General features: G+C 43.2%; 1 protein-coding gene across 3 annotated transcripts in view; it reads left to right on the top strand.

The window, feature by feature from the left end:
• Positions 1-27,226, top strand: part of camsap3.L (calmodulin regulated spectrin associated protein family member 3 L homeolog) — a 63,610-nt gene that overhangs the window by 14,450 nt on the left and 21,934 nt on the right. For all 3 annotated transcript variants that reach the window (XM_041587124.1, XM_041587123.1, XM_018253601.2), the window contains exon 2: positions 22,152-22,405. In XM_041587124.1, coding sequence (XP_041443058.1) covers positions 22,152-22,405 — 254 coding nt within the window. The remainder of the gene's footprint in view (positions 1-22,151; positions 22,406-27,226) is intronic.

The raw sequence follows: 27,226 nt of genomic DNA, 5'->3' as shown, positions 1-27,226 counted from the left end.
TAAATGTCCTCTGCTGATTTGTTACTATGGGTTACTAGACCTGTAATAAACGTTGCACCTGTTTTTCCATTATACCTATCTCATCACTTGGTGCTTAATGTCTGATTCATTGCCACTGGTGGAAGGGGAAACCAGCCTGAAGACCAGTTAGAGCAGGAGTGCCCATACTTTACTAACAGGAGGTCTATATTTAGTGATGATGTCCCATTATGATCTACATCCATAAAAGCATTGTTAGCATTCTGTTCCATGGGAAATATTACTTAAAGATTAAAATGTATAACATTATAACAATGAACAACTATTTCTTATTTATCCGTAACATAATAAATATATGAATGAAAAGCATGAAATAAGAGGATGATTTAGACAAGCTGTTTGTTGACAGTGTCTTCAGACCTACTGATCACCAGCTAAAGATCTACTGGTAGATTCCGATCTACCTTTTGAGCACCCCTGAGTTAGGGAGAGAGTTGGCCATTTGCTACATGAAAGCCCAGCTTGAAGTTAAATTAGGGTAAATATGGGTTATATAACTATATATTAGGGTTAATAAGGGTTATATAACTATAGCGGACTAACTTATACATTGATATTCATATATCTGTACTCATTTCATAAGCAAAGTGGGAGGGAGGGGAGTCCTGGCCAAAGGTTGGGCAATCAAGGGGAGCCCCAGCCATAGATTGGACCATCAAGGGGAGACTGGCCAAAGGTTGGAGAATTAAGGGGAGCCCCAGTCATAGATTGGACCATCAAGGGGAGACTGGCCAAAGGTTGGAGAATTAAGGGGAGCCCCAGCCATAGATTGGACCATCAAGGGGAGCCGTGGCCAAATGTTGCAGCATCAAGGGTAGCCGTGGCCAAAGGCTGCAGCATCAAGGGGAGCCATGACCAAAGGCTGTGGCATCTAGCTGACTAATTGATACATTGATATTTTCATATATCTGTACTCATTTCATGAGCAAAGTGGGAGGGATGGGAACCCTGGCCAAAGGCTGGAGCATCAAGGAGAGCCCCGGCCATAGGTTGGACCATCAAGGGGAGCCCTGGTCATAGGTTGGACCATCAAGGGAGCCCCAGCCAATGGCTAGAGCATCAAGGGGAGCCCCCTGCCATAGGTTGGACCATTAAGGGGAGCCCTTCCCTTAGATTGGACCATCAAGGGAGCCCCGGCTGAAGCATCAAGGGGAGCCCCGGCCATAGGTTGGACCATCAAAGGGAGCCCAGGCAAAAAATTGATATTTTGAAATATCTGTACTCATTTCATGAGCAAAGTGGGAGGGATGGGAGCCCTGGCTAAAGGTTGGACAATCAAGGGGAGCCCCAGCCATAGATTGGACCATCAAGGGGAGCCGGGGCCAAAGGCTGGAGCATCAAGGGGAGCCCCGGGCCAAAGGCTGGAGCATCAAGGGGAGCCCCGACCAAAGACTGAATCATCTACTGGAGCTTGAACCAAAAACATTTAGCAACGCTGGTCTAATCGCTGTTACCCGAAGGCTGTACTGACTTTTGTGTCTGTTGATTTTGGATGATGATGATTTCCTCACTCATTAAAGAGTGTTTAGTGCTTTAATAGTTGTTAACAGTTGTAGGAAAGGCCAGACTGCCATAGCTAATGAAGAGACCCATCACACTTGTGTCTCCATTACCTGTACCCAGCAACCACACCAGGCTAGGATAACAGCACAATAATTCTCACGGCGCTTTACATATTGTTTACACGCAGAGAAGAATAGATGCCGTCAATAACAGCATCACATTTAATATACAACCACTGTGACTTGAGTGTGATGTGCTACAGTTGTGCAGCAGTCAGTTCATTGTTTAATGGCTGTATCCTTATATATTAGACTGTCACACTACCATTGTTGATTCTCACTCATAAAAACCATGGGGCACGTGGCACTTTGCTATGGTATCGGATTCACTGCAGGTTAGCTTGTGAACCAGAACAATTGGTGTGTCGGTTGGCCACTGCACTTGTGCAATTTATAAATTGTAACTTCATTTGTCCATGAAATCCTTCTAACAATATAGCACACATGTCCCGTGAGGTGATCCTCTTACCAGCCATGAAAGGGAGATGGAGCTAATCCAGCTTCAATGTCTTATATGATCCAAAGGAGAGACCATTCCTACTGCAGATCCATTGTTGTACCGGGCACAGAAGAGAAGAACAATGACCCTGTGACCGGGGTAGCCCTTTATTCCATGAATAGCCAAGACCTTATGTGGTCTGGTTCTTGGTACTAAAGCTGGCCATAGATGTTGAGATTTTTAAAAAATCCGATCCTCCTCATGAGACCACGATTTTCTCGGAACAATCGTACGAATTGACCATCAGCTAAAAAGACCAATTTGCCAGGAAAACAAAGGGGAGCTGCCTGCTTGGCCCTGCAAACATAGATAGATTGCACTGGGACCGACAAAGATTTTTTGACCTGGCCGATCAATTTCCTGACAGATGTCGGCCGAAAAATCGTAAGATGTAAAATCGTTCGAATCCCACTAACCGCACGATAATTTCCAAGGATTGGTCGGACTTCTCTAAAATTGGTCGTTCAGAAAGAAGAATTGTCGCGTCTATGGGGAGCTTAAAGGGATCCTGTCATCGGAAAACATGTTTTTTTCAAAATGAATCAGTTAATAGTGCTACTCCTGCAGAATTCTACACTGAAATCCATTTCTCAAAAGAGCAAACAGATTTTTTTTATATTCAATTTTGAAATCTGACATGGGGCTAGACATTTTGTCAATGTCCCAGCTGCCCCCAGTCATGTGACTTGTGCCTGCACTTTAGGAGAGACATACTTTCTGGCAGGCTGCTGTTTTCCCTTCTCAGTGTAACTGAATGTGTCTCAGTGGGACATGGGTTTTTACTATTGAGTGCTGTTCTTAGATCTACCAGGCAGCTGTTATCTTGTGTTAGGGAGCTGCTATCTGGTTACCTTCCCATTGTTCTTTTGTTTGGCTGCTGGGGGGAAAAGGGGAGGGGGGAGATATCACTCCAACTTGCAGTACAGCAGTAAAGAGTGATTGAAGTTTATCAGAGCACAAGTCACATGACTTGGGGCAGCTGGGAAATTGACAAAATGTCTAGCCCCATGTCAGATTTCAAAATTGAATATAAAAAGATCTGTTTGCTCTTTTGAGAAATGGATTTCAGTGCAGAATTCTGCAGGCGTAGCACTATTAACTGATTCATTTTGAAAAAAACATGTTTTCCGATGACAGGATCCCTTTAAGCTCCCCATAGACGCGACGATTCTTCTTGCTGAACGACCAATTTTAGAGAAGTCCGACCAATCCTTGGAAATTATCGTGCGGTTAGTGGGATTCGAACGATCTTACATCTTACGATTTTTCGGCCGACATCTGTCAGGAAATTGATCGGCCAGGTCAAAAAATCTTTGTCGGTCCCAGTGCAATCTATCTATGTTTGCAGGGCCAAGCAGGCAGCTCCCCTTTGTTTTCCTGGCAAATTGGTCTTTTTAGCTGATGGTCAATTCGTACGATTGTTCCGAGAAAATCGTGGTCTCATGAGGAGGATCGGATTTTTTAAAAATCTCAACATCTATAGCCAGCTTTAGTACCAAGAACCAGACCACATAAGCAGCACTATTAACTGATTAATTTAAAAAAATGTTTTTCCCATGACAGTATCCCTTTAAGATATTGACCTGGATTCTCTCCAGATTAGCATCTAGCATTTCTCTAGTGAGTATATTACAAGTCAATGTGAAGTTTATGGACCATATGCAGATTTATACACATATAGTATAAGGGCCACAGAAATAGGTAGTAGGAGGAAGAAAGTATGTCAGAACCAGTATCTTATCAATTGCCATGTGACTTGCATGAGAAAAGGCTGTTCAAACAAAGGCTTCTGTGATGGCTGTAGGGAAGATAAAAGTGATTTACAAGAATTAAAATGTATTTGTCTAATGCCAGGATGGGTGTTAATCTTCCGCCTTCCTTAGAGGAGCCTTAATAATCCCATCATTTAGAACAGACCATAATCTCCTCTAAAGATTAGTGTCAGACTACTAGATCCTCGATCAGAAGTCAATGTTTTTTTTGCAGGGGAGCATTGAGATATAGAAAGCAAAGTAGGAAGTTGGTGCCTATAGTAACAGTGGGATAATAGTCTCTGGGAAGGGAGTGTGACTGTGGGATAGCAGGTATAGTAGGGAGAGATGGTGCCTATAGTAACAGTGGGATAATAGTCTCTGGGAAGGGAGTGTGACTGTGGGATAGCAGGTATAGTAGGGAGAGATGGTGTCTATAGTAACAGTGGATAATAGTCTCTGGGAAGGGAGTGTGACTGTGGGATAGCAGGTATAGTAGGGAGAGATGGTGTCTATAGTAACAGTGGATAATAGTCTCTGGGAAGGGAGTGTGACTGTGGGATAGCAAGTATAGTAGGGAGAGATGGTGCCTATAGTAACAGTGGATAATAGTCTCTAGGAAGGGAGTGTGACTGTGGGATAGCAGGTATAGTAGGGAGAGATGGTGCCTATAGTAACAGTGGGATAATAGTCTCTGGGAAGGGAGTGTGACTGTGGGATAGCAGGTATAGTAGGGAGAGATGGTGCCTATAGTAACAGTGGATAATAGTCTCTGGGAAGGGAGTGTGACTGTGGGATAGCAGGTATAGTAGGGAGAGATGGTGCCTATAGTAACAGTGGGATAATAGTCTCTGGGAAGGGAGTGTGACTGTGGGATAGCAGGTATAGTAGGGAGAGATGGTGCCTATAGTAACAGTGGATAATAGTCTCTAGGAAGGGAGTGTGACTGTGGGATAGCAGGTATAGTAGGGAGAGATGGTGTCTATAGTAACAGTGGGATAATAGTCTCTGGGAAGGGAGTGTGACTGTGGGATAGCAGGTATAGTAGGGAGAGATGGTGTCTATAGTAACAGTGGATAATAGTCTCTGGGAAGGGAGTGTGACTGTGGGATAGCAGGTATAGTAGGGAGAGATGGTGCCTATAGTAACAGTGGGATAATAGTCTCTGGGAAGGGAGTGTGACTGTGGGATAGCAGGTATAGTAGGGAGAGATGGTGTCTATAGTAACAGTGGATAATAGTCTCTGGGAAGGGAGTGTGACTGTGGGATAGCAGGTATAGTAGGGAGAGATGGTGCCTATAGTAACAGTGGATAATAGTCTCTGGGAAGGGAGTGTGACTGTGGGATAGCAGGTATAGTAGGGAGAGATGGTGCCTATAGTAACAGTGGGATAATAGTCTCTGGGAAGGGAGTGTGACTGTGGCATAGCAGGTATAGTAGGGAGAGATGGTGTCTATAGTAACAGTGGGATAATAGTCTCTGGGAAGGGAGTGTGACTGTGGGATAGCAGGTATAGTAGGGAGAGATGGTGTCTATAGTAACAGTGGGATAATAGTCTCTGGGAAGGGAGTGTGACTGTGGGATAGCAGGTATAGTAGGGAGAGATGGTGTCTATAGTAGAAGTGGGATAATAGTCTCTGGGAAGGGACTTTGAGAGTCTTGTCACCTGTGGCCGATGTAGAAGCACCCAAGGTGTCTGCTTCTTACTCTAAATTAATTATTAAGGATCACATCAGTTTCTAGCTGATGTGCTTCTGTCAGTCAGATTCCATTCAGATAATAAGCTGCGTGGCAACATTTGGGTGCAAAAATGCATGTGATGACAGAACTTAAGGAACAGAGATCATTAACTCTAACACACTTGTTTTTCCACAAGCCTTACAAAGGTATGGTAACTCCCATGTGCCTGTTCGTGTAGCTGCACCACATTGGTCCTATGGATTTAGATATATTTCATACATAAAGCTCTATTGCTTGATGACACTATAATAATGATAATTAGATCAAGCCCCGGAGTGGTAAAGACACATTAAAGACAACAAATCAGGCTTGTGAGGCTATCATTTAACTGGGGACACAGGTCCATAGGAACACCTTGCTAATTACAGGAACCTTGGTTATGGGTGTGTCTGGTAATGCTGCTTTATGGGTGACACCCTGGAGACAGGTACCTCATTGTGATATCTACTTCTTTCCAAGAAGATGTTCCTTCCTTTGGCCCTTATTCCCTCTACCGAGTTACTGAGACCTAAGTGTCTTGCTTTTGCGTTTACATCAAGATCCGCTACCATAAACCAAAGAGAGGCTACTGTTAGAAATTGATATGATCATATGATAAATTAAAGGGCACATGCACAGATAACTCTTTCTGTACCATCTGGCGAAGCTGAGAAGAGCTGTGGGATAATATAATGGTCCCAGTTTGACCAGTTCCACCCATAGATGCCACCTAAAGACATGTTTTTCAAGCAAATAACAGAAAAATTCATACAAATACCGGTACAGGACCTATTATCCAGAATGCTTTGGACCTGGGGTTTTCCTGATAATTGATCTTTCCCTAACTTGGATTTTCATACCTTAAGTCTACTAGAAAATCATGTAAATATTAAATAAACCCAATAGGCAAATTTTGCTTCCAAGAACGATTAATTATATCTTCGTTGGGATCAAGTACAAGCTACTGTTTTATTATTACAGAGAAAAAGGAAATCATTTTTAAAAATTTGGATTATTTGGATCAAATGGAGTCTTTGGGAGACGGCCTTTCTGAATAACTGGTTTCCAGATAACTGATCCCATACCTTTACAAAAAAAGTTAGTAAATTAGAAAAGAGAAAATAGTTTGAATTTTAGGGGGAATCTTTTGCTCCCCTTGCAGATTCTGTTTTGTAGCCCAAATATGCCTTGTCTTCAGTGGGAACCATCTGACAGCACCTGTAGGGGTGGTTCCCATTTAAGTCTGGAAATGGGGGCAGTTTGTGGTATCTTCTTCCACTGACGGTAATACTCCAGTGCCATAGCCCAAAGGATTCCCCCTGTGCCATCTGCTAAGTTATCCAACAGTTGAAGCAGGGGCGAGAAGGAGGGTACCATTGTGGTGGGAAGGGCTTGATCTAGCTGCAATGGTAATTGTATTGTGCAGGTTGCACAAATCCCTGTTTCTTTTAATGTAAGGCAACCAATAGTGAAGCTTGCCTATTTACACAAACCTGTTTAATGCTACGGTGTCCAGATATTGAAGAGCAAGTTATATCATAATGTTACTGTCTCTTTAAACCCAGAATGTGTGAGTTCAACCTATTGATTAACACTATTGTTCACTGTCTGCTGTGAGTTTTATGGCTAAAATTCCCCTATGGAGACTCTTATTTTATTGGATAGTCTGGGGAGGTTTCCAATAAACATGCCAGCAGCATCCAAATTAAATTCAGAAGGGAGGTGGGAAGGGTCACCCCAGTCTAGGATGATCCAATTGCTGAGACTAGAGATGATGCCTGGGAATGCATTTTAACATGCATGGTAATAAAAGGTATTGTGGCTGAATAAATAGGGTGGAGGCAACAAAAGCAAAGTGATGTTATTCAACATTGTTTTACCAAACCACACTCAGTAAAGAATCTCAATAACAATCATTGTGAATTATAAACTACACACAGAAAATGTCCTTGCTAAAATGATATGATATTTTATAATATTTCATCACCAATACCCAACCCACATTCTGCAGAACCATTTTGCCTGAGAGCACAGACAGCACAGACAGCACAGGGTTAGAGAGGTTAGCTGTTCATTATACAGAGCTCAACAACTCCTCTAGTAACTGAAGAGTGGGGGGGTCTAGGCCATTCTAGGATCTGAAGCAGCCGAGGCAGCCACCCTTTGTTTCCTCACCTTCTAGTCTATGGCTGACACTCCCCTGGCATCATCGAAAGTTATGGTAAAATAGGGCAGTTAAAGTGGTTGTGGTAGAGATATGCATGAAGGAACAGAAGGTTAAGGTAGAGCTATACACCGCTGGTTAAAAGGTTAGGGTAGAGCTATACAGGCTTGATAAAAGGTTAGGGTAGAGTTATTGGATAGACATTTAGGGTGGAGTTATTGGATAGACGTTTAGGGTGGAGTTATTGGGTAGAGTTAGTGGATAGATGTTTAGAGTAGAGTTAGTGGATAGACGTTTAGGGTAGAGTTATTGGGTACAAGGTTAGGGTAGAATTATTGGGTACAAGGTTAGGGTAGAATTATTAGATACAAGTTTATGGGCAGAGTTGTATAAGTCCAGATTGAAGGTTAGGGTAGAGCTATACAGTGTTGATAGAAGGTTAGGGTAGAGTTATTGGATAGAAGGTTAGGGTATAGTTGTTGGATAAAAGGTTAGGGTATAGTTGTTGGATAAAAGGTTAGGGTAGAGCTGTTGGATAGAAGGTTAGGGTAGAGTTGTTGATAGAAGGTTAGGGTAGAATTATTGGATACAAGGTTATGGGTAGAATTATTGGATACAAGGTTATGGGTAGAATTATTGGATACAAGGTTATGGGTAGAGTTAAATAGGATCAGAGAGAAGGTTATGGGTAGTTTTTTATATAGGACCGGTTGGAAGGTTAGGGTACAGTTATACAGGCTTGATAGAAGGTTATGGGCAGAGTTAGTGGATACAAGGTTACGGGCAGAGTTATAGAGGACTGGATGGAAGTTTTTGGGTAGAGTCATATAGGGTCGGATGGAAGGTGATGGGTAGAGTTATTGATTAGAAGGATAGGGTAGAGCTTCAGGTAGGTTGGTAGGTCAGGGAATGACAGTGTATGAGAGAGTTTGGGAAGTCAGTTTTGAGATATACAGGAAGGGTTATGATGTAAATATTTACAACAGAAGATGGTGAGACAGGTTTGGCCAGTAGAGCTGCTCGAATGGGATGCATTTACTAGGCCTAATCAATGGGAACAGATAAAAGGCACAAACACAGGTTTGGCTTCGTACTTCCTATGACACACTAGTACTATTTGTAGCAGAGATCAAAAAGCCTGTGACTCACAATGGGCGGCTGCTTCCCATTGACCTCAGCAAGTAGCCCCTGACTTGTCATTATCTCCAGATAAAGTGCAACAGTATGTAACATCCGCTGTAAGTCCACAGCTTGGAGATGTTTGGCCTTTATCAAGTTCCTCCGAAACCCCTCTGTCACCCTTCCGTCATTGTCCTTCAAGCTGGCCTTTCACTTGTGTCTCACCCAAATAAACCTTCTGCCTGTTGTGCTGGAACTGTTCAGTTCTAACTCTGAACACATTGTTCATCTAATAGCGCACGGCAGTCGGTAAAACTGCCACATTTACTTACAAGACTTTTGTGTAACTGCAGTGATTTCTTGCAGTTTATATTGCGGGGGGATTTAGAAGTGGCGGCGCATGTGATGCTCGAGGCAACCACAAGTCTATTAAATTCCATATTCTTAGTGAGCACACGTGTCTGGGGAACAAGTACCAACAGGTACAGCCGTATAATACAGATTAACTGGGATCTCAGGCCCCACACTCAGTTTAAGCAGGACCCTTCTTTACATATATAATTATAAGCATTGGCACTTGTAATGCTCCGTTAATCCTTCCACAGTATTAAATCTGTTGGATTAAAGGGATCATGCGGTGAATGTGAAAAGTCTTCACTTCCACCTGAAAGCAATGTGTAACGTAATGTCCTTTTCTGCTTTATATTCACTATAAGAAGGGAGTATTAATCCGGCTACACTTCTGTGGAAAAACTGCAGCCTTGCTTTATGGCATGGATTCCACGTTTGCACTTGGGTTCAGATCTATATGAGGTTATGTAATAAAAGGCACTAAGTTTGCCCAGGGGCAGTAACCCATAGTGACCAATAAACCCTTTGCTTTTAAACAGGTGACCAGTAAATTCTACCTGCTGATGGTTGCTATGGGTTACTGCTCCTGGGCAAACTTTTATTTAGGGATGCACTGAATCCAGGATTCTGTTCGGGATTTGGCCATGATTCTGCCTTTTTCAGCAAGATTCATATTCGGCTAAACCTTGTGCCTGGGCTGGACGATCGGAATCCTAATTTGCATATGTAAATTAGGGGCAGGTAGGGAAATCACATGACTTTACATCCCAAAAGAAGAAATTTTTTTCCACTTTTTCCTTTCCTACTCATAATTAGCATATGCAAATTAGGATTCGGTTCGCTATTCGGCCAAATCTTGCACCAAGGATAATATTTAGCACTTTTATTTTAAATGTAAATATTTATTGGTTTGCAGTAGGTCGTTGCTTGGAATGGTGTATTTGCCTTTAGCTGCGAGACATATGTACCCTACAGGGTTTGCTTGATTGTACAAAGGGAGGGGACGCTATAAGGAGGTTTGTTTAGAAGCACGACTCGCCCTGACTCACCAGAGATGCCTAATAGAAAAGCCATAAACTGCTAAACACAGGGAGTATCAGCCGCCGTGGGTAGTAATTTACTCTAATGAGAAAATAAGAAACGGTTGTCAGGGATCTGCGTCCTGGTTCCTTTCATCTGAGCTGCATCTCCCCCACCCTCCTCGCTCCCCTGCACAAGGGACTTACTTATTCCTTTATTCCATGACTCTTCCCCTGATGTAAATAGACATGCTTATGTACAATAATGTAACCCCTGTTTATTTATTAATTTACTATGGAAGCATCAAAGGGTCAAAATATATACACGACAACAAGTAAATTCCAGTGATATCTGACCTTCAGGCTGCCCCCCCCCCCCATTATAAGTGGTTTGGGCCCCACAGTTTGAGAACCCCCGCCATACAATGGACTAATGTATATATCTATATGATCATACACAGCTAGGGACTGCACCATTACTGCTCTAGCCAAGACGGGGTTTGGGGCAAATTAGCCTGAAACATCACAGTGACATTTTGCAGGTATGTGCAGTTTCCCTGCAATTCATCTGAGATCAATGGTCAGCAAAAAAAATTGCAGTGATTGATTTCTCTGCAGGGAAGTTGCACTGAATGTGCTTCATGTATGTGTGTTCATGGGGCAGTTGCGCATAGTAGCCTCTGGCTTTAGCTGGAGTAATAATGGCATCACAACAAAACATAATTGAAACTCGTTGGATGAGAAACTTGAAGGAAAGAAAATCCTGTAGATTATTACCTGCTATCCCATAGCCATACTCCCTTCCCAGAGACTATTATCCACTGTTACTATAGGCACCATCTCTCCCTACTATACCTGTTATCCCACAGTCACACTCCCTTCCCAGAGACTATTATCCACTGTTACTATAGGCACCATCTCTCCCTACTATACCTGCTATCCCACAGTCACACTCCCTTCCCAGAGACTATTATCCACTGTTACTATAGGCACCATCTCTCCCTACTATACCTGCTATCCCACAGTCACACTCCCTTCCCAGAGACTATTATCCACTGTTACTATAGGCACCATCTCTCCCTACTATACCTGTTATCACACAGTCACACTCCCTTCCCAGAGACTATTATCCACTGTTACTATAGGCACCATCTCTCCCTACTATACCTGCTATCCCACAGTCACACTCCCTTCCCAGAGACTATTATCCACTGTTACTATAGGCACCATCTCTCCCTACTATACCTGTTATCCCACAGTCACACTCCCTTCCCAGAGACTATTATCCCACTGTTACTATAGACACCATCTCTCCCTACTATACCTGCAATCCCACAGTCACACTCCCTTCCCAGAGACTATTATACCACTGTTACTATAGGCACCATCTCTCCCTACTATACCTGCTATCCCACAGTCACACTCCCTTCCCAGAGACTATTATCCACTGTTGCTATAGACACCATCTCTCCCTAATATACCTGCTATCCCACAGTCACACTCCCTTCCCAGAGACTATTATCCACTGTTACTATAGACACTTCTCTCCCTACTATACCTGCAATCCCACAGTCACACTCCCTTCCCAGAGACTATTATACCACTGTTACTATAGGCACCATCTCTCCCTACTATACCTGCTATCCCACAGTTACACTCCCTTCCCAGAGACTATTATCCACTGTTACTATAGACACCATCTCTCCCTACTATACCTGCTATCCCACAGTCACACTCCCTTCCCAGAGACTATTATTTCACTGCTACTATAGGCACCATCTCTCCCTACTATACCTGCTATCCCACAGTCACACTCCCTTCCCAGAGACTATTATCCACTGTTACTATAGACACCATCTCTCCCTACTATACCTGCAATCCCACAGTCACACTCCCTTCCCAGAGACTATTATACCACTGTTACTATAGGCACCATCTCTCCCTACTATACCTGCTATCCCACAGTCACACTCCCTTCCCAGAGACTATTATCCACTGTTACTATAGGCACCTTCTCTCCCTACTATACCTGCTATCCCACAGTCACACTCCCTTCCCAGAGACTATTATCCACTGTTACTATAGACACCATCTCTCCCTACTATACCTGCTATCCCACAGTCACACTCCCTTCCCAGAGACTATTATTTCACTGCTACTATAGGCACCATCTCTCCCTACTATACCTGCTATCCCACAGTCACACTCCCTTCCCAGAGACTATTATCCACTGTTACTATAGACACCATCTCTCCCTACTATACCTGCAATCCCACAGTCACACTCCCTTTCCAGAGACTATTATACCACTGTTACTATAGGCACCATCTCTCCCTACTATACCTGCTATCCCACAGTCACACTCCCTTCCCAGAGACTATTATCCACTGTTACTATAGGCACCTTCTCTCCCTACTATACCTGCTATCCCACAGTCACACTCCCTTCCCAGAGACTATTATCCACTGTTACTATAGGCACCTTCTCTCCCTACTATACCTGCTACCCCACAGTCCCTTCCCAGAGGCTATTATCCCACCACTATTGTAGTGAACATTAGTAAGTATAGTATATCTGATAATGCCTCTGCTATGTTGGACAGTTAAGAGGTAAAATTGTAGTGTGGCAGGTATTGCAGATGCTTTGCAATTGTGATACCTATTCATGGAATGAATTCAAGATTAACTGAAATGCATGACCTTAGTGACTGTAATTTCTTTGTCCAAAAAAGATCCCATTTCACCATAAAACAATTTTGTCTTTTTATATGTTCTGGTTAAGATTTGTGCTGTGCACAACAGACCCTTTAGTGTTCTCAGGAGTCACATCAGATATCTACAGTGCATATTACTGTGTTGCCAAATTGACAAGGCCAAACATATTTGAATGAGCAGACAATGTAATACATTCTGTATTCTCTCCAGAAGGGGATGTTGCCAAGTATGTCCAGTTTTGCCAATAGCTTTTTCAAAATGGCTTAAAGGTATAAAAAAAAAAAAAAAATGGACAGAAACACAAATATGTCCGTCCTGTCTGTCCAGTTACTCATCTGTTACCATTTCATGTTTGAGTTGTTTTAGTACAGGGGTCACCAAAAGGTAAATCTTGTCCTAAATATTGTCCTCTTTCCATTACCCTTCTGGGTACTTACCACTATTTATATTTTTAAAGCATTGATTCAAGAAACGAGGTGGTGTTCATTAAATTCAACAGTATCTGTATCTTTTATAATGCGGAGAAGTTTCTGTTTCCACTGGAGTGTAACAACTGGGATGGTAGCCCCCTATGAGATCTGTCATAGTAACAGCAGACCACACAAAGAATAAGGTTTTATTTGCATTTCATGTCTCTAATTGGAATGATCTGGGAAAAAAAAAATACATTTGAATAAAATATTCTGTGTCCTACATAAATTTGGGGCACGTACCTTTGATTTCAACAATGCAATCAACCCAGCGCTGTATTGGGAGTTCCCAGGTAAATCCCGCATCTATTCAGCCAACTCCCAGTGCCTCAATATTATCAATATAAATGGGATCTGCTCACCCTTCATTCCATTTTGCCCGGGTGTATCCAGCCCCGGACCTGACGCTTAAATTACTGGAGCAGATATATATCCCCACATTTGCAATAAATAATTCATCTGTTAAGGATCTTACACGGTTGGCGTGTTGACCCAGTTGTTGCCGCCCTGAGTCCGCCACTAAGAAGAACGTATACACAGATCGTTTGTACCGGCGCACTCCAGGGTCATCCCAAAAGAATCGCTTAATTCCAGGTTGTAGATAAAACAAGGATGGAAATCAAAGGTACATCTTGATAAATCATTAAAAATCAGCGCCCAAGGTCTGACGCGTTTCGTGTCACTGCACTTCCTCAGAGGCCTCCAGGGTCATCCCAAAAGAATCGCTTAATACCAGGTTGTAGATAAAACAAGGATGGAAATCAAAGGTACATCTTGATACATCATTAAAAATCAGCGCCCAAGGTCAGACCTCAGGCGCTGATTTTTAATGATGTATCAAGATGTACCTTTGATTTCCATCCTTGTTTTAAATAAATTCTTCCATGTCCGTGTTGTCCATTGTCATAGAAAGAAGTGTGTGGAGCTCTTCGGCTGAGGGTGTATACGAGGACCATATACATATCTCATATCTGCAGCTGAACGGCCTTGAATGGAGTCCTCTTGCTACACAGTGTTACTAAGAACTAGGGATAATGAGTGCACAAGGGCAGTCATCCCTGGGTACAAGCTATGAAGTAAGAACCCAGACACTCACCTTAATGAATTGTCAGTATCTCTTCTACATCAACGGTCTCTATCTATTCTGTGCCCCATGTTGCTTTAGCAAGTTCTCATTTCTGTCCTTTAATTAGATTTGTGCTCGGGTTCAGTCAGGCAGACCCATGCCACCTACCCACTACACGACCCCCCCCCCATGAACCCAGAATTGATGTCACCGTGGTCCAGACGTAACATGACCCTGGAGGCTTTATAGCTATATTCCAAGGGTTACCAACCCAATGCAGGTTTCCACCTTGAGTAACACAATGCTAATGTGAGTATGAAGTTCTGATGTCCAGTTGACTAGAAATCAGGTGAAATTCTTTCTTCAGAGATCTTTGAAGGTTCAGAAAGCAATACTCTTATTTCATGGTTAATGGTCGTTTCCATAATTTGGATCTTCATTCTTTAAGTCTACTAGAAAATCAAGTAAACATTAAATAAACCCAATAGGCTGGTTTTGCTTCCAATAAGGATTAACTATATCTTAGTTGGGATCAAGTACAAGCTACTGTTATTATTACAGAGAAAAAGGAATCCTTCTTAAAAATTTGTATTATATGGGTAAAATGGAGTCTATGAGACGAGACTGCCGTTCTGTAATTTGGAGCTTTCTGGATAACGGGTTTCCGGATAACAGATACCATACCTGTATTAGATTTAGGCTTCAGCTGTATGAGTATGAAGGCTTCCGTTACTTCTCTGTCTGGACCCAAGCTCTATCCAAGGTCACCTCAGGACAAGGTCATGAAATGCAACTCACAGCTGGCCAGGTAGTAGTTCTCAACTTGTCAGCTTTAGGTTGCCCTGGAATGTTCTTCGCATTATTTATAGATACCAATTACAGCTTGCTTAGCTTGAATGCCCATTTATTCTTTTAAATGGAATAATTGCCTCAAAATGAACCTTTAATAAATTTTAATAACAGGCATGCTGTTCTATAAGGGTTCCTTGAATATAAAGTTGGCTCAGAATAAAGTGTAAAAAGGACAAACTATTACAAAGATCTCTGTGCGTCTATGGTGTCCCCTCGATCCCAACAGATATCCATATTTTTGTATTCATGTCTTTTTATGTCATTTGTGCAGTTCTTCATTTTGGGTACCTGATGCCTTTAAATTTGTAATTGGCCTCACCAGTTTCCCCTCCCCTCTTCTCTGATTGGTGTTTGAGTCTTTAAATACTGACATTATGTTGTAAATCTTTAAGCCTATGATTAAGTGTCCTAGTGGCACGAAATGCGTAAGGCTTAAGATGATTTTTTTTTTCTACTTTTTAACCGACCTACTTCCGTTCTGATCTATATGTGGCTTCTAGAGTGCCCTGAACCTTATTTTGTCTTTGTATACCAATTGGTTGGAGAGCCAGGGCATTGCCCCCTAGCAACAAGTTAGCAGGCTCAACCCTGTTTTGATTTCAAACTTAATTTTACGCTTTATGGCGGCTACTAAGAGGGCCCTATTTCTGCTCTAAATTTCAGAGTCTACCCCTTCCCTAAAAGAAATCTTAGCACATCTAAACCAGTTATGCTGGCAAGAGGCCATCAAAATTAAATTTGAGGAACCACATATTCTGAAAATTGGTCACTTTACTTTGATCAAATAGACTCTCTAAACACAAAGCTAAAATTCAGGAGCTGTTACAGATCTAACTATCCTAATGTCTGGGCAACAAAATTAACTCGGTATCTACGTAATATTTAGTGTTCTTATAACTCCACCATGCAAGGTTTAGATTTGTTTTAGTTGTATGTTGCTTTTGTTAGCTTATACAGTAGATCTAGTTACTAAACTTTATTGTATGGGTCAAGGGACTCATTACACTAATATAAGTCATTTATTATTTTTATGTTTTCAAAATTTTACTATGCTTTTGTGTTGTAAATAGCATGGTTTATGCATGCAGTTAAATAGCTTAATCACACTCAATTTGCGCTGCGATAAGTAAACCTTGCTTGTTTTTGGAAAACTCAATAAAAATGTTGAAAAGAAGATAGCAGGCAAATAGAAGAGCTGCTGAACCGATAAATGACCACAAAATTAAAACATAAAGCCCATGTCTTGGAATAGGTTTCTTGATATTGTATTAAACACTCCTATAGGCTAAAGTGAACTTCAACCATAACCCCCATGTATTTTTATGTTTATAGCGCCAGGGAGCGTTGAAAGGGAATGAATGGTTGCAAAGACTTGATCTATGTTATTATAGATGGATCATAAGAACCAGATTCTCGCCTCCGTCAAAAAAAATCATCAATATAACATTCTCCTCTTCTATTTAGTTGTGTTCCAACTACACTTCTTGGGTTAGCGGCTGGAACCTAATGATGAGAACATATGAATAAACAAATATATTTTATTGAAGCCATACCTTTGTGCACACCTGTGGCAAAATACACCAACAGTTAAGTTGAATAGATGTTGCCCAATGATCGTTTCACATTACTGGGGCAGATCTATTAAAGGCTCTACTAGAGAATTAACTGATTATTGGAAACAGATACAAGCTGGTAAATTCCAGGCATTGTCCCATGTACAAAACTGCTCAGTAAATAGCTGTTCCTCTAATTTAGTCATTTGTTGGCAGGACATAGTCACGCGTTTTAGGGATTTGGCAAGAGAGATTGCCTCTATTTTGCATGACGCAGAGTAAAGTATTGGGATGGCTAAAGCCTGCAATTCTCTAGGCAATTTATGGCCCAAATATTTCCTTTATGACCCACTAGCTGGAATGAGCGTGTTTCTTGCCTTTAGAAGTCAAACTGGTTTGGCAAGGATTGTTTCCCTGTCATAAACAGAACTAGTTGTGTATGTGGGTTAAATTAGTTGACCTTAACACTTTGTGTGATGTACATTCCAAGACTGTTTTCAGTTATGTCATGTAATTTTTTTTTTAATGTAAACAGTTGGTCATTTTTTATTTTTGTGGGGTTTTTTTTTTTTCATTGTTTTGCTGTAAAGCTCTTCCGTTTAGAAATGAAACTGGGCTCACTCTTCCAAGCAACAATGCACTTGGTCCGTCCAGTCTCAACTAGGACAGGCCCCTTTATTCGTACACTGCTTTATCAGGCTTTTCAGCCGTTTTTCTCCCTTTGCGAGTTTCCATCCCTTTTCCTTTTTAACCTGTAAGGTTATCTCTCCGTTTACAGAAGTGCTGTAGGGCCTGATATGGGCCTGACAAGAGGGCCCTGAAGTGTGTGGACTTTTTTTTATGTCATGTAAACGATTGCGTTTAAAAATAAACTCTGAAGTGGTTTTTCTGGTCTGACGGGTTGATTAAGATTTTGATTCGGTTTTGTAGGCCGGAAAGCCTGCAAGAGTTGCTGAGGGGGCCACGAGAGATTGGGAAAAGGTGACGAGGAAAAGTAAAGCTTGATTTGTTTGTCCTGCGGTCACCTTGCTGGGGGCTGGGTCATGTCCCCTCGGACACAAGTTTAGGTTTATGTTTGTTTTGCCCTGATCCTGTCAGGCGGCCGGCTCCAGGTGACTGGGGTCTCTTTGTTGTGCTCCGTGTCATTGGCTTGTTATTTAAGGAGGTTTATAAATCAGTAACTCGCTTTTATCCGCTTTAACTTCTTTTCTCTACTCCCTAAGGTCTAAATCCAAGGAGATTATAAATTCCTGCTGCAGAATTTAATTTCTGTCAGGTGACAATAACTGTGAGGCAGCAAAACAGCAATTCTTTTGTATTCTATATCACCTGCTAATACTCTTAGTTCCCTAGTAGGGAGAAAGAGCACCCATAGTAACAGTGGGATAATAGTCTCTGGGAAGGGAGTGTGACTGTGGGATAGCAGGTATAGTAGGGAGAGATGGTGCCTATAGTAACAGTGGGATAATAGTCTCTGGGAAGGAAGTGTGACTGTGGGATAGCAGGTATAGTAGGGAGAGATGGTGCCTATAGTAACAGTGGGATAATAGTCTCTGGGAAGGGAGTGTGACTGTGGGATAGCAGGTATAGTAGGGAGAGATGGTGTCTATAGTAACAGTGGATAATAGTCTCTGGGAAGGGAGTGTGACTGTGGGATAGCAGGTATAGTAGGGAGAGATGGTGTCTATAGTAACAGTGGGATAATAGTCTCTGGGAAGGGAGTGTGACTGTGGGATAGCAGGTATAGTAGGGAGAGATGGTGTCTATAGTAACAGTGGATAATAGTCTCTGGGAAGGGAGTGTGACTGTGGGATAGCAGGTATAGTAGGGAGAGATGGTGCCTATAGTAACAGTGGGATAATAGTCTCTGGGAAGGGAGTGTGACTGTGGGATAGCAGGTATAGTAGGGAGAGATGGTGCCTATAGTAACAGTGGGATAATAGTCTCTGGGAAGGGAGTGTGACTGTGGGATAGCAGGTATAGTAGGGAGAGATGGTGTCTATAGTAACAGTGGATAATAGTCTCTGGGAAGGGAGTGTGACTGTGGGATAGCAGGTATAGTAGGGAGAGATGGTGCCTATAGTAATAGTGGGATAATAGTCTCTGGGAAGGGAGTGTGACTGTGGGATAGCAGGTATAGTAGGGAGAGATGGTGCCTATAGTAACAGTGGGATAATAGTCTCTGGGAAGGGAGTGTGACTGTGGGATAGCAGGTATAGTAGGGAGAGATGGTGTCTATAGTAACAGTGGATAATAGTCTCTGGGAAGGGAGTGTGACTGTGGGATAGCAGATATAGTAGGGAGAGATGGTGCCTATAGTAACAGTGGGATAATAGTCTCTGGGAAGGGAGTGTGACTGTGGGATAGCAGGGAGAGATGGTGTCTATAGTAACAGTGGATAATAGTCTCTGGGAAGGGAGTGTGACTGTGGGATAGCAGGTATAGTAGGGAGAGATGGTGTCTATAGTAACAGTGGGATAATAGTCTCTGGGAAGGGAGTGTGACTGTGGGATAGCAGGTATAGTAGGGAGAGATGGTGTCTATAGTAACAGTGGATAATAGTCTCTGGGAAGGGAGTGTGACTGTGGGATAGCAGGTATAGTAGGGAGAGATGGTGCCTATAGTAACAGTGGGATAATAGTCTCTGGGAAGGGAGTGTGACTGTGGGATAGCAGGTATAGTAGGGAGAGATGGTGCCTATAGTAACAGTGGGATAATAGTCTCTGGGAAGGGAGTGTGACTGTGGGATAGCAGGTATAGTAGGGAGAGATGGTGTCTATAGTAACAGTGGATAATAGTCTCTGGGAAGGGAGTGTGACTGTGGGATAGCAGGTATAGTAGGGAGAGATGGTGCCTATAGTAGCATTGGAATAATAGTCTCTGGGAAGGGAGTGTGACTGTGGGATAGCAGGTATAGTAGGGAGAGATTGTGCCTATAGTAGCATTGGAATAATAGTCTCTGGGAAGGGAGTGTGACTGTGGGATAGCAGGTATAGTAGGGAGAGATGGTGTCTATAGTAACAGTGGGATAATAGTCTCTGGGAAGGGAGTGTGACTGTGGGATAGCAGGTATAGTAGGGAGAGATGGTGTCTATAGTAACAGTGGATAATAGTCTCTGGGAAGGGAGTGTGACTGTGGGATAGCAGGTATAGTAGGGAGAGATGGTGCCTATAGTAACAGTGGGATAATAGTCTCTGGGAAGGGAGTGTGACTGTGGGATAGCAGGTATAGTAGGGAGAGATGGTGCCTATAGTAACAGTGGGATAATAGTCTCTGGGAAGGGAGTGTGACTGTGGGATAGCAGGTATAGTAGGGAGAGATGGTGTCTATAGTAACAGTGGATAATAGTCTCTGGGAAGGGAGTGTGACTGTGGGATAGCAGGTATAGTAGGGAGAGATGGTGCCTATAGTAATAGTGGGATAATAGTCTCTGGGAAGGGAGTGTGACTGTGGGATAGCAGGTATAGTAGGGAGAGATGGTGCCTATAGTAACAGTGGGATAATAGTCTCTGGGAAGGGAGTGTGACTGTGGGATAGCAGGTATAGTAGGGAGAGATGGTGTCTATAGTAACAGTGGATAATAGTCTCTGGGAAGGGAGTGTGACTGTGGGATAGCAGATATAGTAGGGAGAGATGGTGCCTATAGTAACAGTGGGATAATAGTCTCTGGGAAGGGAGTGTGACTGTGGGATAGCAGGGAGAGATGGTGTCTATAGTAACAGTGGATAATAGTCTCTGGGAAGGGAGTGTGACTGTGGGATAGCAGGTATAGTAGGGAGAGATGGTGTCTATAGTAACAGTGGGATAATAGTCTCTGGGAAGGGAGTGTGACTGTGGGATAGCAGGTATAGTAGGGAGAGATGGTGTCTATAGTAACAGTGGATAATAGTCTCTGGGAAGGGAGTGTGACTGTGGGATAGCAGGTATAGTAGGGAGAGATGGTGCCTATAGTAACAGTGGGATAATAGTCTCTGGGAAGGGAGTGTGACTGTGGGATAGCAGGTATAGTAGGGAGAGATGGTGCCTATAGTAACAGTGGGATAATAGTCTCTGGGAAGGGAGTGTGACTGTGGGATAGCAGGTATAGTAGGGAGAGATGGTGTCTATAGTAACAGTGGATAATAGTCTCTGGGAAGGGAGTGTGACTGTGGGATAGCAGGTATAGTAGGGAGAGATGGTGCCTATAGTAGCATTGGAATAATAGTCTCTGGGAAGGGAGTGTGACTGTGGGATAGCAGGTATAGTAGGGAGAGATTGTGCCTATAGTAGCATTGGAATAATAGTCTCTGGGAAGGGAGTGTGACTGTGGGATAGCAGGTATAGTAGGGAGAGATGGTGCCTATAGTAACAGTGGGATAATAGTCTCTGAGATGGGACTGTGACTGTGGGATAGCATGTATAGTAGGGAGAGATGGTATCTATAGTAACAGTGGGATAATAGTCTCTGGGAAGGGAGTGTGACTGTGGGATAGCAGGTATAGTAGGGAGAGATGGTGCCTATAGTAACAGTGGATAATAGTCTCTGGGAAGGGAGTGTGACTGTGGGATAGCAGGTATAGTAGGGAGAGATGGTGCCTATAGTAACAGTGGGATAATAGTCTCTGGGAAGGGAATGTGACTGTGGGATAGCAGGTATAGTAGGGAGAGATGGTGCCTATAGTAACAGTGGGATAATAGTCTCTGGGAAGGGAGTGTGACTGTGGGATAGCAGGTATAGTAGGGAGAGATGGTGCCTATAGTAACAGTGGGATAATAGTCTCTGGGAAGGGAGTGTGACTGTGAGATAGCAGGTATAGTAGGGAGAGATGGTGCCTATAGTAACAGTGGATAATAGTCTCTGGGAAGGGAGTGTGACTGTGGGATAGCAGGTATAGTAGGGAGAGATGGTGCCTATAGTAACAGTGGGATAATAGTCTCTGGGAAGGGAGTGTGACAGTGGGATAGCAGGTATAGTAGAGAGAGATGGTGTCTATAGTAACAGTGGATAATAGTCTCTGGGAAGGGAGTGTGACTGTGGGATAGCAAGTATAGTAGGGAGAGATGGTGTCTATAGTAACAGTGGATAATAGTCTCTGGGAAGGGAGTGTGACTGTGGGATAGCAGGTATAGTAGGGAGAGATGGTGCCTATAGTAACAGTGGGAAGTAGCAGGAATAGTAGTACTGCAGGGGCAGTGTCAGTTTCTAATTCATGACAAATCTGCTACAGATACAGTAGAGGAGCAACATGTGCATTCCTACTAACTATATACATTTTTCTTTCTCTCTATTCAGAGGTCCCTGCAGAGCTGTGCTCTCCCTGCTACACAGACCAGTATGAACAAGAACACGTAAAGCCAGCAGTGATCACCCTCCTGTTGTCTGCTGATATTTACTGCAGAGCCTACCGTAAAGCCCTTCCCCACGACAGTTCCCCACCCCGGGACAATGCCGGCCTTCTCCTCATGTTGGCGCGGAAGGGCTTGGCACCAGCGAATCAGGGAGAGCCTGTGAAAACCATCGATCTGAGAGAGAAGCCTATCCGTATGGTAGGTGTTATAATTGTCTATCTCTGATGTCACAGAGATGAGATTATATCGATATTGCGTTATAGTTGTGACACTCGTTCTGTTTTATGTGAATCCTATGGTTGTAAATAAAATCTGCAAGCGCATTGTGCGCTTAGTTTTCCAGAGTCGCCTCACGAGGAAACTTCTGGCGACTTTGGAAAACAAAGCGATTTACATTCTAGCTGGCAGGAGGCAGTTCGGGGAATTTAGTCGTCCCAATGAAGAGGCGATCTATCGCCGTGCGACTAAATCTCCCCGAATCTGAGCGTGTGTCTCTGCCCTCATATTCTATTCTCCACTGAGTCCCCTCTATTGACTCTAATGAGGCTCCAGACAAACTGTTACAAGACAGACACCTGTATAGAATTTATTAGCTACTTCCTCTGTCTCCCCCAATGTCCTCAGGCATTGAATAGAGAACATAATACAGGACTCGTTATCTTGCAGTCTATTGTTTGCAACAACCGTATATTATGATAAGCTAATGGCCCATGGAAGAGATTTTTAAGCCGTTTATTTCAGGTTACATTTAATCACCACCTGAGTGCTCCCTGCTGCCTCCACGGTGAATGGGGCATTTGTTAGCAGTGTTGCTTTGCTGCACTGCCGTCATACAGTAGTTTCAGTTTAACCTATGGAGAAATCTGCAAGGAGTTTCTATGTTCTCCCTGTGCCTCCAGTTTCCTCACACACTCCAAAAACATGGAGGCAGGTTAATTAGCTCCTGATAAAACTGACCTGAGTTTGTGTGAAGCTGACCGTGACCTTAGACTGTAAGCTCCTCTGGGGCAGTGACTGGTGTGAATGATGTATAATCTCTGTAACGTGCTGTGGAATATGTTAGTACTGTATAGATATAGGATAAGAAGTGCTTGTGCATTTCATGGCCTTATTTCTGGAGCTTTCGGGGGCAAGTTTGGGTATTTTGGGCACCTGCTGAAATCCACCTTGTGTTCCACTGGCCTCAGAAGTAGAATGTTAGAGATTAGCCCAGAGGAAGTCTCGGACCCTTTTGATCCTAATCAGTACAGAACTGTGTGGCATCTTATAAAATAGACCAGTGCTGTCCAACTGGTGGCCTCCTACTGTGGCCCCCACATGAAAGTTTGCCTGCTGTGACTGCTTACCATGTGTAAGATTAAAAAGGTATCTGTTCTGAGATTTAACTGGCCCCTGCATTGTTTACACCTCAAATTCAGACTGTTAACTGCATCTTTCACACTTGTAACCAGGGCCGGAACTAGGGGTAGGCAGAAGAGGCACCTGCCTAGGGTGCAATGAAAGGGGGGCTTGGCCCGGCACTGCTTGTAACACCTCTATTGTTCACATTCTAAAGCCCTGTACTGTTCAAACCTTAGAACCAGACTGAAAGAACCCACATTGTTCACCTGTTCACACTCATACAAAATGTTGAAGGTGCACCAGTACTGTGTCACTGTATGTAGCACAGTATGAACTAATAGGTTTCCCTGTCTCCTGCTGTATTCTGCCTGTCCTATGCTCCCTGTGTGTGCCATACTATTCCTCCCCTATGCTCCCTGTGTGTGCCATACTCTGTCTGCCCTATGCTCCCTGTGTGTGCCATACTTTGCCTGCCTTATGCTCCCTGTGTATGTCATACTATTCCACCCCTATGCTCCCTGTGTGTGCCATACTCTGTCTGCCCTATGCTCCCTGTGTGTGCCATACTCTGCCTGCCCTATGCTCCCTGTGTATGTCATACTCTGCCTGCCCTATGTTTCCTGTGTGTGCCATACTCTGCCTGCCCTATGCTCCCTGTATGTGTCATACTCTGCCTGCCCTATGCTCCGTGTGTGCCATACTCTGCCTGTCCTATGCTCCCGGTATGTATCATAATCTGCCTGCCCTATGCTCCCTGTGTGTGTCATACTCTGCCTGCCCTATGCTCCCTGTGTGTGTCATACTCTGCCTGCCCTATGCTCCCTGTGTGTGACATACTCTGCCTGCTCTACACTACCTGTGGTACGTGAGCCTGGTACGGTTTGTTTGCATTTGGAAATTGTTGTTAGTAGCCCTTAGGTGTGTAATCATGTGCTGGGGGGGGGCTGCGTTATCCACAGGAGAGGAGGAGGCGGCATATGAATTGAAGGGTATGTTTTTATACAACTTAAATTTTCCACATATGAGTGATAAGTGAAATTCCTGCAATGAGCACCAACCTTTAGGTTTTTTGGTGTGCTGCTAAACTTACAAACTTTGGCACCAGCCCCATAGGGTTTCAGGGTGCTAGTGTGCTCCTTTCTCCTGGAATCCCTGTATATTTGTGTGTGTCTGGTTCTCTGTTAGTTTTTCCATGTAACAGACACAGATATTATGTAGTCCCTGTTTTTTAAAGCTCAAAGGTTTGTTTGTTCTGCATTTGCCTTTTATCTCATCCACTTTGTGAGCTAAATTAGGCAAAGTCACTGCGGACAGCAGTGCAGTAAACGTGAATAAAGCCGTCTATTTCTGTCAAGATCTGCATGTTTTGCTTGGATTTTTACAATTTAGCCACTCAGATGATTTTGTTTGGCTTTGGTCATAAATTGGGCCTAGGCAGGCACACTGGGAGAAAACTGTATTAATATACAGACAGTCTTCACCTGGAATAGTAGTAGAGATAGACAGCGAGCGTCTTGTGTCTGACCCATGTATGTTAAGTCACGTGGTTCTGTAAGTTAGCCAGTTACTCTTACAGGTACCAGACAGCCTTGCATTGAACTATAGGCAGTGTACTGGAAAACGAGGTTCAATGTTGATAAATGCAAGGTTATAAATATAAATAATAAATAATATAATAGTGAATAGTTTTACATTAAATGGCAGTGTGTTGGGAGTTTACTTAACAGACAAGGATCTAGGGGATTTTGTAGATAACAAGTTGTCTGGGCAGTGTCATTCTGTGGCTACTAAAGCAAATAAAGTTCTGTCTTGTATAAAAAAGGGCATTAACTCAAGGGATGAAAACATAATTCTGCCTCTTTATAGGTCCCTGGTGAGGCCTCATCTGGAGTATGCAGTGCAGTTTTGGACTCCAGTCCTTAAAGGAGAAGGAAAGCTACGGAGGCATTTTATTGCCAATAGATTAGCTGCAATAGTGCAAGCTATAATGCTATATTTATTCTGTAGAATGTTTTACCATACCTGAGTAAAAAGCTCTAGAAAGTCTGTTTGTTTAGGATAGGAGCTGCAGTATTAACATGGTGTGACATCACTTCCTGCCTGAGTCTCTCCCTGCTATGGGCTCAGATTACAGTAGAGAAGGGAGGGGGAGGGGGAACAGGAGCAAACTGAGCATGCTCTTGCCCAGGGCAATGAGGTTTAAGCTGAAGGCAGGAAGTCTGATACAGAAGCCCATGTGTACACAATAGAAGGAAAGAAATGCTGTGTTTCTTTTGACAGGGGTTCAGAGCAGCACTACTTTGGGGGTTTACTGGTATATTTAGATAGACCTTTCTGATAAGGCTTACTTAGTTTTAACCTTTCCTTCTCCTTTAAGAGGGATATAAATGAGCTGGAGAGAGTGCAGAGACTAAGTGCAACTAAACTGGTTAGAGGGATGGAAGACTTAAATTATGAGGGGAGACTGTCAAGGTTGGGGTTGTTTTCTCTGGGAAAAAGGTGCTTGCGAGGGGACATGATTACACGTTACAAGTACATTAGAGGACATTATAGACAAATAGCAGGGGACCTTTTTACCCATAAAGAGGATCAGGGTCGGACTGGAGGGGTAAGGGCCCCCCCCCCGCTAGAACAGTGAGGTTGGGGAATGCACTGCCGGGTGATGTTGTGATGCTGATTCTGTTAATGACTTTAAAGGAGAAGGAAAGTCTTCTTGCACTTGGGGGTGCCAAATGTTAGGCACCCCCAAGTGAATCAGCAGAAAACTGCACTGGTCCGGGGTTATACCACTGAGCCGAACTTTATCTAAAAAGTTGCCTATTTCATTCAACTGCGCATGCGTTTGCCTCTGGAAATTTGAAGAACGAAGAAGCCGAAAGAGTATCGCTCCGTGGTGCTCACTGGTATAACCCCGATTTCAGGTAAGTAAATACTTTCACTTGGGGTGCCTAACATTTGGCACCCCCAAGTGCAAGAAGACTTTCCTTCTCCTTTAAGAGTGGCTTGGATGATTTCTTGGACAGACATAATATCAAAGGCTATTGTGATACTAAACTCTATAGTTAGTATAGATATGGGAATATATAATTTATGTGAGTGTATGGAGGGGTCAGTAACTGTATAAGAAAATCTAATTTATTTACCTGTAGGCGCATGAGTCTGTTGGCCGGCTCAGTGTACCTGGTGATATTCCTTCCAGTCAGCTCTGGAATCTGCCCTCTGTAACCAGATCTGGGCTCAGGCTCAGAAGGAGCTCTTGATAAGATCCAGTAACTTTAGATCCGTGCACTCCTTATACTCAAACAAGGGGATTATTGAGAGATCTCTCATGGCTAAAGGGAAATTTGTACCCTGCTGGTAGCCAGGACTGACCCTTTGTTCATTTACCTTTAAAAAGACAGTAACATATTAGAGCAGCGTCTCACAAGCAACATAATGCTCACCCTTGGGTCTTGCTCCCATTCACCTAAAATAAGGTGCTTGTTTTTAAATTCCTGCCTTGGAGACAAGTTTCGGTTGTATAAAAAGCAGTTGTACTTCCAAACAGAATCTCCTGTAGGCTGCCAGTCCACATAGGGGCTACCAAATAGCCAATCATAGTCCATATTTCTCATCTCCAGGAACTTTTTTCATGCTTGTGTTGCTCCCCAACTCTTTTTACATTTGAATGTGGCTCAA

This window comes from Xenopus laevis, chromosome 3L (assembly GCF_017654675.1).
Source record: "Xenopus laevis strain J_2021 chromosome 3L, Xenopus_laevis_v10.1, whole genome shotgun sequence".
Lineage (NCBI taxonomy): Eukaryota > Metazoa > Chordata > Amphibia > Anura > Pipidae > Xenopus > Xenopus laevis.
This window is presented reverse-complemented; position numbering and strand designations above follow the sequence as displayed.